Here is a 14,386-nt window from a genome sequence, read left to right as displayed (position 1 = left end):
TGCTGTTCTTGCTTCTGGGCCATTGCTACCTGCTGGCTCTTGCTAAGATCGCTGATTCTCTGCGAAGTTGACAGTGCCAGCGGCCGGAAAGCTTTGAGAACCGGCAACTCTGGAGCCGAGCCATCCTGGTCGAGCTCTCGGAGCTCCCGGCATGTCTCCGGACCATCGTTCTTGGTCCAGAGATCCACCCCTCGGCAAGTCTGGAAGCGGTGAGCCATCTCCTTGATCTTGGGATCCTTGTCGATCTTTGGAAGCGATGGCGCCTCTGGATGGATTTTCTCCCAGGGCCGGAGTGGCATCAACGCCATTATCTGAGCCCTCCTCCTCCTCTCGTACAGAGATCTCTCCTTAGACAGCCATATCCTGTCCCTCTCCTTCTTTTTCTTCTCCTGCATTCTCTTCCACTGCCACTTTGTAACTCCGCCCGGGAATGTCCGAGGCCCTCCGCCCATGAATCTCACACTAGCTCCAGTGATTCTAGCATCTCTTCCGAAAATCGAGAAGAATGCCTGGATTCTACCATGCTGAAACATTGCCTAGATTCTAGATCTCGGCTAGATACCTCCATGGCGATGGCATTCTTGGCCCGCGGAAAAACCCTAGAAGTCTACACTATTTTGGTGGTACAAAAGTAATTTTAAAATTACAAATAATAAAATGCAAAATTCAAATTTATAATAGTTTTTATTTAAAGTTTACTTTAGAACAAATTGTTAATAATTTTTTAAATACTATTTTATTAATACTATTATTTTATTATTATTGTTCTTTCCAGTATTAATAATACCATGCATTGTTGGTTGTTATTTCATTTATTTTATTATTATTATAAAATTATTTTAAAATAATAATCAGATTTTATTTGATAGCATTATACTTAGACAAAAGTTTTCAGCATTTGCTTAAAATTATTTTTAATTGGATTATTAAAGTTTCAAAAATACACCTCTCACAAAATCACACCACACCAAGAACATAAAAGTAATTTTAAAATTACAAATAATAAAATGTAAAATTAAAAATTAAATTTTTTTTAAATTTTAATAAAGAACAAATCGTTAATAAACTTTTAAATACAATTTTTTGAATACTACCATTTTTTATTATTTTTCTTTCCAGTATTAATAATAATATTTATTTAGCTGAATTGTATTGGTTGGTTATTATTTCATTTATTTTTTTATTATTATAAAATTAGTTCAAAACACTAATTTTATAGCCAGATTTTATTTAATAATATTATACTTAGATAAAAAAAATTCAACATTTACTTAAAATTCTTTTTAAATGGACTACTAAAGTTTCAAAAATACACCTCTCACAAAATAGCACCACACCAAAAATATAAATTCTTTTGTTTATTAAATAAACTTCATTTCCAGCCAAGAAAATGTAAATATTTAAGCAAAAATACTCTAGAAAAGATTTTTAAAAATCTATAAAATATCTGTAAACACTCAAAACAACATCAGAAGCACACTTTAATAAGTTGGTAGCACCAAATAAAGTTGACACAAACTCATTTAGAAATACAATGAGTTTTACTAAGCCCAAGAGTGTTGTAAATGTGATTGTGAGTAACCTATCAATAAGTCCTTTTAGATATTTTTTCCGTACTACCACAATAGTAGAAGATCAATATTGCTATTTCTCTTTTTAGCTCCTTTTGTTCAAGTGTTAGTAAATTAAACTTAACATCTATACTTAATTAAATAAACATAAAGTAGAAACTTTTATGTGATTCTTGCTAAGCATTCTCGGTCTAGCTCTTTAGTCCTCTTTTGTTCTATCTTACACTAGCTATAAAATATAAATCCTTAAGTCCCAAAGTGGAGCCAAAAATAAGTCATATGGCCAATGAATGTAACATGTTTGGACAAAAAACTCTGACTTAGAAAGTTGAAAGTGAGAGTGGAACTCTTAAATAAGTGCTTGAGAAATGAGTATAAAATGATCGGTGAACAAGTCTCTAGAAAAGGACATTAGAGGGATTGACACATAACAAGTGTTGTGATATATAAAAGTGTTCGGACCGAGTCCGAGATAGAGTTTAAGGAGGAGTTTAAAATAGAGTCTGAAAAGGAGTTCAAGATAGTGTCCAAGATGGAGTCCAAAATGGAATCCGAGAAAGAATCTAAGATGGAGTCCAATAAAGATTGAAATTGAGTCCAGGATGGAGTTTGAGACAAAAACTGAGACTGAGACAAAAACCGAGACCGAATCCAAACTCATATTCAAATCCGAGTCCAAATACTAGTGGTTAGGGGGTGAAAGCCCAAAACGATTGTCAAACGATAGTAAGGAGAGTGTAGAGATTGCACTCCAGTGGAACCAATTTAGCCAAAAAAAGCCAATATGACATACGGTAATTTGGTGAAGTGTTCAAGAGGCAACTTTAACTCCCCCGAAAAATCGAATGGTCAATGCTCCCAATCTAAGTTTAAGTGGCATTACCTATTTGGATACTTCATTTTAGCCACATAATTAATGCACCCAAAGGCAATGTAAGTGACTAAATTTTCCAATTTACTTTAGTGACCACTTAGAGGAGTTTTATTCACAACCTCCATAAGTTTTATTCTGAACTTGAGGCTTATTAGCCCCGAGAATAGCATATATGCCACTCAACCTTTGCATTTGGTCCAAGTGCTTCACGTATCTGATCCCATGATCGACACCCCAAAGGTTCCATCAACATATCAGCCTATTATACTAAGGCCATGCCCATTCACCTTTGTCACACTAGTGATCCAACACCAACTACATCACAATCCCATCTCTCAAAGACTAGGCCTTCTATCTATAAGTGATCATCCCAAATACACTTCTTAGTATCCTTAGGATGCCCATAGATATGGGGAACAACCTTCTCTAATATCCATTATTTAGTTTTCATTAAGTCCCTTTTTGTCCATGGCCGTGTTTACCAACATTGCCACTGGATCAAGGCCCATAGGCCCAACCACTAAGTCCCACTGTCCTTTGGGACTTCCTCACCATGTGATTGCATCCTTGGTCACTACACTAAAGGATTATTCTTTTTCCTTTCCACAGTCCGGGATTTTAAGACAACATTTCGAAACATCATAACCCTACACCAAGCCTCATGAGTACCCACCTTCCACCTTTGGGTGCTCTAGCCATGGGGCTAAAACGAAGTTCCATTGAGCCACGCCAGATATCCAAATAAATAGTGCCACCACACTTAGATTGGAAGCATTGACCATTTGATCTCCTGAGGGAGCTAAAGTCAGCTCTTAAACACTTCACCAAGCTACCTACTTGTTTATCCATATTGCTAGTTTCGAACTTGTTCCTTGAGCCCTTTGTTAGGAGTTCCACTCTCGCTCTCGACTTTTCAAGTTGAAACTTTTAGTCCAAACATGTTACGCTTGTTTGGCTTTCACTTCGGCTACTACCACATGGCACCCTTTCGGCTCCACTTTGGGGCTTAAGGATTTATGTCTCACAGGCAAAAGGTGGGGGGAGTACCAATGAAACTTACATAGAGCCATAGTATTTTGAAATATCATCCTAAAGTGAGAAATGAAGAAGAGTGTACCTCTTGTATAGTGACTAAAGGTTTGGTCATATGGTAAAGAAGTTTTATAAGTCAATGGGATTTAGTGGTTAGGCCTTCGAGTCTTGACACACTGACAATGTTAGCAAGTACTATTGTGGATGAAAAGGGATTTGATAAAAACTGAAAAAAGGGATATTAGGAAAGGGTGTTCCCATATCTCTAGGCATCTTAAAGATGCTAAAATGTGGTTATGGGATAACCACTTATAGATGGACGGCCCAGTCTTTAAGAAATGGGACTTTGGTATGTATGGTTTTGGATCATTAATGAAACAAAGGTAAATGGACATAACTATAGTGTAACATATAAATATGTACACTAATACATATTTATATTAGTGTACATAAATATGTACACTAATATTTATATAAATGTACATATAACATACATTTATATGTACGTTTGGGATCAAACATATAAAGCACTTCTACTAAGTGCAAAAGTATAGTGGCATATAGGTTAATAAACGAGGTTAACAAGTCCCTAAATCAGAAATAATATTTGTGGATATTATAAATGAAACTCTTTCAAATGGTCAATAGTGTGGTTAAATGACTAAAGTATAATGAAAAAATTAATCACTTACACTAACTTAATAAGAACTCTCATGTATTGAGTTTAATTTCAAACTTTAATTACCTTTTATCCTTCCTTTCGAAAGAGGGAGATAATGTACGTCCAGCTAAATCGTTACAATGTTATATATTAATATTAGTGTAGTGGGATTTTGATAGTTATCGGATTGATTTCAATCTTCTTTTATATATAAGCTAGGGTTTTAAGGCTAATAGAATAATTGTGTATATTCTATTTCCATATTCCATGCACTCAAAATCACAGTTTATATTAGTGATTAATAATAAAATTAATACTAAATCATAATTAAAAAGAATTAGAGAGAATTAGTGATATACTTAAATATTTATAGTATATTCCTTACTCATATTGTCAACAGATTTAAAATCCATTAATTACCTAATCTTCTATAGCACTGGTGCTGGTTTTGATCTCAGATGGTCCTATCACCAAAGTTGCTTTTATTCGAGACTGGGTGGATCAACAGCTTTTTAGAATTTTATGTTATTACCTGGAGAGCTGTCAAAGTAGCAATGAGCTTGGCCAAGAGCTAGCTATTCATGTTTCTCAAAGTCATGGCATCGTTTGCTCTCCTTCTCAGCTTCTCCATGGTCCTGCTGCTCATGGGCACTCCACCACAGGCCACTGTGAGTCCATGATATTGTTCTTCTTAGTACTTATAGTGATGAAAATGTATGGCTTGTTTGAACATTGTAGGATTCAAGACCTCATGCCGCTCCTTGCCAGCCGTCAGCACGAAATCTCAAGTGCCAAAGGAGCACAGGCCGGCTCTATGCTCTGATGAGCATCGACTTGGCATGGTGCATCCAGGTTAACCCCAACAAGACGTTCACTTGCAGTGAGTTTTACCCCACAGTTTGGCAGTACTCAAAATTCAGCGAATTCTATATAGCAGCAGATCGCTTTTTCACAGAGTGCGATTTCACTACAACTTGCAATGACAAGGATGGAAGCGCTGTGACCAGCACCATTGATTGCCTCTATAACGACAATGGGTTTGCTTGAACAAACCTTTAAATTTAAGACTCCAAATATCAATATCCCAAGTTTGTGACGTGTCACTTTCACATTGTGCCACGTACTTAAAATGGAATGTAGGGTTCTATCATCCCGGAGCAGGCGCAATGGTGTGGTGTGATCTTTGTTCTTACACTGATATGATCTCTTTCTCTGGCAGGATCTAATCGTCGGCGCTTTCAAATCGCCTTGCGTGATCGCGATCATGCTTGCCGAGAGTGATACCAGAAGAAACTATGTATCGATTTCTCTGTATTTCTTCCTCTTCTTTCCGCTAATGGTTTTGCATTGTGTTGTAGAAGGGCAATGGTCTGCCGATTTTTCACAGCCAAGAGAGCCTTCATGGAGAGGTATGGCTGTTTAGCTCGTCATGGAATTTTTCTAGCATGGAACAACAGGTTCGTATCGATCCATTGCCTGGAAGAAAGCTTGAGCATACCGGTGTGAAGATCGAGCTACTCGGGCAGATTGGTACTTTTTTATAGAACAACTCTCTTTTTTTTGCTCACACGAAAAACTTCACAGAGCTCTATTTCGATCGCGGGAATTACTACGATTTCACATCACTTGGTAGCTTTAGTTTCTAGTTCTATAGTTTCAAGTTCTATATACTCCAACTTTTTCCAGTGAGGGAGCTGGATGTCTTGGGAGAGATTGCGGAGAGAAAAGTCTATCCTTTTGAGTTCTCAGCGGTGGAAATGCCGTATGAATCCTACAACGGCACAAACGTGAGATTGAGGTTAGTGTTCATGTTTTTCTCTCTCTCTCTTTTTGTCAATGCTTTTTTCTTTCTTTCTTGTAGGTATATACTGAAAGTCACTGTTAGCAGAAACTATTTGTCGAATCTTACAGAGAGCAAGGACTTCTGGGTATGATCTTGAGCAAACAAGGCTGACTTTTTTCTTAACTTCCTGCATAACCAGGTACACAATTTCTCGACTCCTCCCGCAATCAACAATTCTATCAAGGTTTTTTTTCGACAATTTACTGTTTTTTTATTTTAAAAAAAAACTAACTTGTGCTTAGATGGAGGTTGGGATTGAGGATTGTCTACACATAGAGTTCGAGTACAACAAAAGCAAGTAAGCCTTCACGTTGTTTAGCTCTTGGAGAAAAACAAGTTTTTCCTTTCAGATATCACTTGAAGGACGTGATCCTTGGCAAGATTTTCTTTCTACTCGTCCGGTTCAAGATCCGACACATGGAGATTGAAGTAAGACGCCGGGAGTCCACTGGCTCGGGGCCAAACACTTACAACGAGACCGAGACGATTGCAAAGTATGAACTTATGGATGGAGCTCCTGTTCGTGGTATGTCCTTGATGATCGACTGAAAGTTCCTCTTTTTAACTTTGTTTTATGGCAGGAGAATCCGTTCCAATTCGCTTGTTTCTGAGTCCTTTCAATCTCACGCCAACGTATCGCAACGTGAACAACAAATTCAGCGTCAAGTACTACCTCAACCTGGTGCTCGTGGACGAGGAAGATCGACGCTACTTCAAGCAACAAGAGGTGACAATGTATAGAGCTCGACCGTTTTAGAGCCTTCGAGCTTCTCTTCTGGAATAAGTGGCAGTGGTGAATGAATAAACGATGCACACTACTTACTAGACTTTCTATTAGGGCTCGCTCTACCGGAGATGAGGAGAATTCTAGCTCAACGACGCTGGACACCTCTCGGTACACATTCTTCTTTCATGAGTTTTCTCTATCATTCCAAAACTTGATCGCTCGAGTTTCTCCAGGGAAGAAGTGGCTAGAGAATTGTCGAGCTTACAGCGTTCCAGCGTCCTCCAAAGTTGTAAGAGATGAACGCTTTGCAACACTGGATGATCAAGATATCAAGCACTTCTCCGGGATAGTGGGATCGAAGGGCCTGGTTGTGGACAAGGATGAATTGGAAGTGGCCAACACGGACTGGATGAGGAAGTTCAAAGGATCCGCTCAGCTCCTCCTTCGCCCCCAATCTTCAAATCAAGTGAGTGTCTCGATTAAACGTTTTCTCTCCAAAGTTCTTAGTTCCTCCAGGCCAGGTAGCCGAGATCCTGAAGTACAGCAGTTCGAGAAGAATTGCTGTTGTTCCTCAAGGTGGCAACACGGGGCTTGTTGGAGGAAGCGTTCCTGTATTTGATGAGGTATGAAAAAAACTTATCTGTTTCAAGCTCTAGTTTTGGAATGATCCAACCAGGTTATAGTCAATCTAGGAGCAATGAACTCGATCATTTCCTTCGATGAGGTGGGACTTCTCGTTTCTCTAGATTTCTCATCCGTTCGAATCTCGAAGCTTGCAGGTCAGTGGTATTCTCATCTGTGAAGCAGGCTGCATTTTGGAAACACTGGACAAATTTCTTGCGGACAAAGGGTATAAACTTACTTCAGTTTAATCTCGGCTTAATCTCCTCGCAGTTTCATGTTTCCCTTGGACCTCGGAGCCAAAGGAAGCTGCCAGATCGGAGGAAACGTTTCTACAAACGCAGGTGGCCTTCGTTTGATAAGATACGGGTCACTGCATGGAAACATTCTCGGTAGAAATCGTAGATTTGCTCTTTCTAAGTCTCAAACCTTCTTCTTTCTTGTAGGCCTTGAAGTTGTATTATCAGATGGAACAATTCTGGATATGCTATCGAGTTTAAGAAAGGACAACACGGGCTACGATTTGAAGCAACTCTTTATTGGTATGTTTCATTTCTACAAAGCAGTTCCATATCACTGCTTACAAAGCATTTAAACAGGAGCCGAAGGAACACTTGGAGTGGTGACTAAAGTGGCTGTGCTGACACCACAAAAGCTACCTTCCGTGAATGTGGGATTTCTGGCGTGCACAGACTACACAAGCTGCCAGGTAAGAAACGACATTGTGATCCTCTTTTTCGCATGTTTGCTGATGTTTCCTCCACAGAAAATGCTTCTCGAAGCAAGGAAACATCTCGGCGAAGTGCTGTCGGCATTTGAGTTTATTGATTCGTTTGCGCTTGATATGGTAAGCGAAGAACTTGTATGGGATCCATTTCATGTTTGATCTAAATCAGTTTCTTTTAGGTGCTAAAACACTCCGGACATCGTCATCCACTTCCCGATGCCAAGGAAAAATTTTACCTTCTCATAGAAACCACAGGCAGTAATCAGTCACATGATAAGTAAGCTATTACATCCACGCTCCTAGGATGTCTGTACTTATGTTTTTTTTACAGGGAGAAGCTAGATAACTTTGTGGAGACTGTTCTTACACAAGGACTCGTTGTCGACGGCACAATCGCACAGGACAACACTCAAATATCAAATTTCTGGCATATAAGAGAGGCATGGTTTCTACAACTTCCTCGTTACAATCTTTTCTCCATCTTTGTTTCAGGGAATTGCCGAAGCCCTGGGGAAGGCTGGAGCAGTGTACAAATACGATCTCTCAATACCGATCAAAGACCTCTACAATCTCGTGGAAATTCTTCGTGAACGACTCGGTAACAAATAGTGAAATTGTCTATAGACTTAAAAAGCTCTTTTGAACAGGAGGATTAGCCACAGTGGTAGCGTACGGTCATCTCGGCGATGGAAATCTTCATCTAAACATCTCCGCTCCAGACTACGACGAAAAGGCAAGCTTTTTCTTCCAAGTTTCAAGTGTTTTCGTCTCTAAGATCTCTAGACTTGACGAACAGCTTATAGCAAAGATAGAACCATTCGTGTACGAGTGGACTGCGGCGCACAAAGGCAGCGTAAGCGCCGAGCACGGGCTGGGCTTCATGAAAGCCCACGCAATCCACTACAGCAGGAGTCCCGAGACGGTAAATCCGACTTCTTCTCAAAGTTCTGGAAACTTTTGCTTTTCTCGCAGGTAGAATTGATGAGAAAGATGAAAGCTATGCTCGACCCAAACGGAATTCTTAATCCCTACAAAGTCATAGCGTGAAAAAAAAACGAAAAGAAAAGACACGTGTACTGTCGAGCTCAAGCTGTACACCGCGCGAGACTACCGGTTAAGATGAAAAAATTGTGCCGGGCAGTACTGTTGGAGCTTAAGTAGCGTACCGCGTGGTACTATTCGAGCTGTATACCGCACGGTATTATTGCCTCCCATTTGCAATGTAAGCGAGTAAATGCCCGCGCTCTCTACAAATGCCGCGCGGCGACTGTTTCAAAGAAGCCTTCCAACGGCGCTGGAGGCACTGAAACACAACCTCTTCCACCAATGCGGGCAATCCACAGCGCTAGCCCTCGCGAGAATTTTTCAGATCACATTGCTTATGTTGTTTCCTTGATTGATAAGTTTTGATGCGAGCATTTATATATAACAATTTTTTCGAACATTCTATTTTTCAATCTCTTTAAAATCTTTTTGCTAATCTTTTTTTTTCTTTCTTTCTTTGAGGTTTAGTAGCGTGTAAAATCACAGAGTAATAGTGTGTATATCATCTGGATTCCTTGTGGGCTGAGGGCTCCTCTGGTATCACATTGAGCTCATTGAACTCCAAGACGTGCTTGAATCAGAGCTTATCATCATAAGCACCAAGCAAGAAGCCCTCTACCACTCACATTAATCCAGCTCCAGCCACTAGTGAGTAGTAGCGAGCAGTGCGAGTTGAGCAAGCAGGAGCCAAGCAAGCAATAGGGAGCAGCACAAGCAGCAGCACAAGCAGCAGCGAGCCAAGCAAGCAACAATGAGTAGCATGAGTAGTAGTGAGCAGCATGAGGTAGCACAAAGCTGGCAAGCATTTGATCTAGGAAGCTTGCCATCTAACTATTAGAATTAATGATCTCAATTCCTTGCTGATAAGCATTTATTATCCACATAGATAGTGATGTGGCAAAGTACATAGCAACTGGGGTATTGCTGATGTAGCAAAAATTGCAATTATGTGGCAAAAGGATTCTAAATTAACGCTTGAAATTTAATGTGCAGTAAAATGGCAAGACTCTCACTTTTATATTATAAATTTGATGTTTATAATTGAATTTTCAATAATCCACACTCATTTCATTGGATTCAAAGATTTTTCTTCTGAATCCCTAAATTTTGCAAAGCAAATCCATGCAAAAAAAATGTATAGTGCTGCATTTAATAATAACAAATCCCACAGAGGAGTGCGAGGATAAGATGATGGAACAGGCCAACAATGCCCAACTCCCAGATTTAATCAAAGAGCTCTAATGCTTCTTTGAAGTGCCCAGTATGAGCATATACCATTATGATGATGTTCTAGAGGGTGTGGTGTTAAGAACCAGTTAAAATAGTTTAACTAGTCTGTAAACTGATTTTTTATTTGATATAATTATTTCACTCTGTGAGTGTGGCCCTCACAACTCCCTCTCTTTCTCTCTTCAATATCATGCACTCTTTAATTCTTTTTACTTCTAAATCAATTATCTCACATAATTCTCTCCTATAAATAGTTGATAGATTTTTACCTTAATGACTAGTATTTCTTTGCATTAGATTAAAATGGTTTGATCACTCCCTCAAATTGTTGATTGCAGTAACTCAAGCCAATGATTCATTTGTTCAAGAAGTTCACATTTCTTTTGGAATTTCTTTAGTTTTGGGATTGACTTTTTCATCAACATAATTAGCTATATATACTAGATGGTGAGAATTTTTTAGTAGTATTTTCAATGTTTTATTTGTCATCAATATAATAATTGGATTGATCTTCTTCTTTCTACTGTGAGTTTTCTTATACCAATTCTCACCACTCTTGACACATCACACTTTATTCTTCACTAACTATTACTTTCATCCTCTTTAATCATACTTTTTTCCTCTAACACTTAATCTTACCATTTATGCAATTATTTTAAATTCTTTTCATAAGAAAGTTCACTAACACTTTTTTGTATTTATCACCATGTTGCAAATTGTTCTCACTAACTTAATCCTTGTATACTATATCACCTCTTCTGATTTTACTTGTGTTTCACCACTAATAAACTAAATTTAAAGTTGCTACCAATTCTTTGATTCTATGTACAGGTATCACAAGCTCTATTATCCGGTCAATTGGCTCAGGTACTCAATTAACTTGGAAGCCTATTTCCCATTTTTCTGAGTTGGTTAAATTTCTATTAGTATTTATCCACTCAAGCCCATCACTTTAGTTGCCACTTAGTTTGGCATAAAAGGGGACGAGCTGATATCATGTATTTGCATTGTTTACAATAGGATTCAAGTTTATTTATTGGATTCAAACCCAAAACCTACCTATTATGCATGGTGTATAAAAGTATGGTTTTCAGGACTTTTTGTTCAACATAAATCTTTTTTTTTTTAATTTATTTTATCAATAGTTTTATTGTCTTCCTTTCTCTTGATGACAATTTCTTGAAATACTGAAACTAGAAATTTATAATGTAGAATTTTTAAGATTTATCAAGATCTGTTAAGGGTTATTTATCATTCAAAATTCTATTGCTCAGAAAGATGTCAAAATCTACAATCCTTGAGTTAAGTTTTTTTTTTGCTTAAGCAAAAATGTATATCTAGAATATACCTAAAAATTTTAGTATATTTATTATATAATAGTTAAAATAAATTTAAATTAATTTTTGTAATTGTTAAAAGCTTTCATGGCATATAATACTTAAATTTAAATATAATTTAAATATTTTTACATAGTATTATGATAATAATTTAATAAATTTGTTAATTATCTTCTAACATTACCTCCATAATCATATTCAAGGTTTTATTCATCCGCTAAACATAAACAAAATTATCTTATTAATTAACAATGTTCAATATAAAGAAGCAATCAGAGAGAAAGGATAAAACAGGTAATAGGATAAACTATCATCTTATTATAAAAATGAGTTTTCTTACAACAATCTTTGTGTCAAAGGTTGACAGCTATATCATGCTCAGCTTATTTGTTGGGACCAATAGCTGGTTGGTAATGACTATATATTTAATATTTTGTGGACCACATCAAAATTATGCCAAAATAAGATCCTCCAAAGTATAAACTCTCAAATTTAAAATGCATTAATTGCCCATTTTCGAAAATGGAAATCTTTAGTGGAAGCAGTGGCTTTGATCACAAATGTTCCCATTCCCAAAGCAATCTCCATTACCCTATAATCTAGGATCTCTTGCTGGACAAAATGACAATTATATATAGTGGGTTTACAATATTTTAGAAATGATATCATATATTTGCCATCTCTTTGTATGTCTTAGAGTGTATTTCATTATCATTATCTATAATATGATTCAAACTCAAACCTTACTATATACATGCATATGCTATATGGTTTTTAGGATTTTGTGTCCATCTCCTCTTCCTCTTCCTTTATAATTTTATTAATAATTTTGTCATCTTTCTTTCTCTTTATGATGAGCTCCTAAAAATATGAAATTTGAAATATATAATTTAAAGTTCTAAGTTTTATCAAATACATAAGAATATATCTGAATATTTAGTATATTCTATTCTGTAATATTTAATATAAATTTAAGTTAATTGTTATACTTATTATAAGTTTTTTTAGTATATAATACTTAAGTAAATCATATTTGTATAGTATTATGATAATATTTCAATAAGGTAGTTAAACATTATCTCCATATTCAAGGTGTTATTCATCAACTATATTTAAAAGAAATGAAGTTATTTTATGCCATAATTAATTAACAATAAGCAATTAAAAGAAGCAGTTGAGCATGATGTAGATGTCAAGCTTACATGATCACCTTATCGCTTGTTTTATCGTTTCTCTCTCTCAATAGTTGGTGGGTTTGGGACCATATATTTAATATTTGGTGGACCACATTAAAAAAATACCAAAATAAGACCCTATTTAAAATGCATCTATTTCCCAACCTCGAAGTGGAGACCTCTAGTGGAAGCGCTGGCTTTAATCTCAGATGTTCCTATTCCCAAAGCAAGCTCTCTTGCCTATAATCTGGGCTCTCCCACTGGACAAAATGACAACCAAGATATATTGGATCTACAGCCTTTTGGAAATTGATATTAATTAAATATTCGCAGGTCCCACAGAGCTAGTCAGATGTTGTTTTCAATCATTAATGAGCCTAGCAAAAGCTAGCCCTATAAAAACACAGAGCTTAAAACATGCTTGCATCCACGTTTCTCAAAGCCATGGCATCATCGCCCCTGTTTCCTCTCCTCCTCCTCACCTCCTTCATGGTCCTGCTGCTCATGGGCACTCCATCACAGGCCACTGTGAGTCGATGATATTGTTCTTCTTAGTACTTAAAAGTGGCGCGTGTGTTGCTTGTTTGACCATTGTGCAGTGTGGAGGATTCCACAACTCATGCCGTGACCCGAAAGTACTCGGCGCCACAAGGCTGGTGCTCGAGTGCCAAAGGAGCTCAGGCCGCTTCTATGCTCCCACGAGCATCGACTTGGCATGGTGCCTCCAGGTGAAGCCCGACGGGACGCTCACTTGCAACAACTACGGCGAGTCTTTTTACCCCAAGGTTGGGCAGTACTCAAAATGCAGCGAATTCCATTTGGCAGCAGATCTCTTTTTCGGTGAACGCGATTTCAGTGCAACTTGCAAGGCCGAGGACGGAAGCACTGTGACCAGCACCATCGACCTCAAAGATTGCCTCTACAACGACAACGGAAACATCAAATGCTGCCAAGAGTTTGATTTGGGGAGGCCAGGCTTTGCTTCCACAACCTTTTAATACGGGTATACGGTTCTAAGTAGATAAGAGAATAATGTGACAGGTGTCACTTCCACATTGTGCCACGTAATGATCTTTGTTTATATTATCTCTTTCTCGCTTTCAAATCGCCTTGCGTGATTCGCCGGGAGTGATACCAGAAGCTATGTATCGATTTCTATTTCTTTCCGCTAATTGTTTTACTTTGTCTTGTAGAAGGGCATTTAACATACCGGTGTGAAGATCGAGCTACTCGGGCAGATTGGTACTGTTTATAGAACAACTCTCTTGTTTTGCTCGCACGAAAAACTTCTTCGTGAACGGCTCGGTAACAAATAGTGAAATGTAGACTTAAGTTCTTTTGAACAGAAGGATCATAGCCTCGGCGATGGAAATCGTCTCCGCTCCAAGTGTTTTCGTCTCTAAAACCTCTGGACTTGACGAACAGCTTCTCGCAAAGATAGAACCGTTCGTGTACGAGTGGACTGCCGCGCACAAAGGAAGTGTAAGCGCCGAGCACGGGCTGGGCTTCATGAAAGCCCACGCAATTCACTACAGCAGGAGTCC

The 14,386-nt window shown here is 37.9% G+C and overlaps 3 protein-coding genes across 3 annotated transcripts; all 3 read left to right on the top strand.

Annotated features, from left to right (window-relative positions):
* Positions 1-5,296: 5,296 nt before the first annotated feature.
* On the top strand, positions 5,297-6,803 carry LOC9659684 (vacuolar protein sorting-associated protein 26A). Its single transcript, XM_002965045.2, has 11 exons — positions 5,297-5,307; positions 5,358-5,435; positions 5,497-5,547; positions 5,596-5,668; positions 5,723-5,767; positions 5,825-5,936; positions 6,000-6,066; positions 6,121-6,165; positions 6,224-6,279; positions 6,332-6,507; positions 6,563-6,803. The coding sequence occupies exons 1-11, from the start codon at positions 5,305-5,307 to the stop codon at positions 6,736-6,738; spliced, it is 882 nt and encodes a 293-aa protein (XP_002965091.2). The 5' UTR covers positions 5,297-5,304; the 3' UTR covers positions 6,739-6,803.
* On the top strand, positions 6,791-9,493 carry LOC9659683 (D-2-hydroxyglutarate dehydrogenase, mitochondrial). The gene is made up of 15 exons (XM_024669868.1): positions 6,791-6,876; positions 6,942-7,174; positions 7,230-7,331; positions 7,385-7,432; positions 7,488-7,558; positions 7,603-7,721; positions 7,776-7,871; positions 7,929-8,038; positions 8,096-8,176; positions 8,236-8,333; positions 8,388-8,496; positions 8,549-8,654; positions 8,704-8,789; positions 8,853-8,978; positions 9,029-9,493. The coding sequence occupies exons 1-15, from the start codon at positions 6,837-6,839 to the stop codon at positions 9,101-9,103; spliced, it is 1,500 nt and encodes a 499-aa protein (XP_024525636.1). The 5' UTR covers positions 6,791-6,836; the 3' UTR covers positions 9,104-9,493.
* Positions 9,494-13,252: 3,759 nt separating this feature from the next.
* On the top strand, positions 13,253-13,947 carry LOC9659682. The gene is made up of 2 exons (XM_002965043.2): positions 13,253-13,370; positions 13,442-13,947. The coding sequence occupies exons 1-2, from the start codon at positions 13,260-13,262 to the stop codon at positions 13,838-13,840; spliced, it is 510 nt and encodes a 169-aa protein (XP_002965089.2). The 5' UTR covers positions 13,253-13,259; the 3' UTR covers positions 13,841-13,947.
* The last annotated feature ends 439 nt before the right edge of the window (positions 13,948-14,386 follow it).

This window comes from Selaginella moellendorffii, unplaced genomic scaffold (genome assembly GCF_000143415.4).
Source record: "Selaginella moellendorffii unplaced genomic scaffold, v1.0 SELMOscaffold_5, whole genome shotgun sequence".
Taxonomy (NCBI): Eukaryota; Viridiplantae; Streptophyta; class Lycopodiopsida; order Selaginellales; family Selaginellaceae; genus Selaginella; species Selaginella moellendorffii.
Note: the sequence above shows the minus strand (reverse complement) of the source record. Positions and strands in the feature narration are given on the sequence as shown.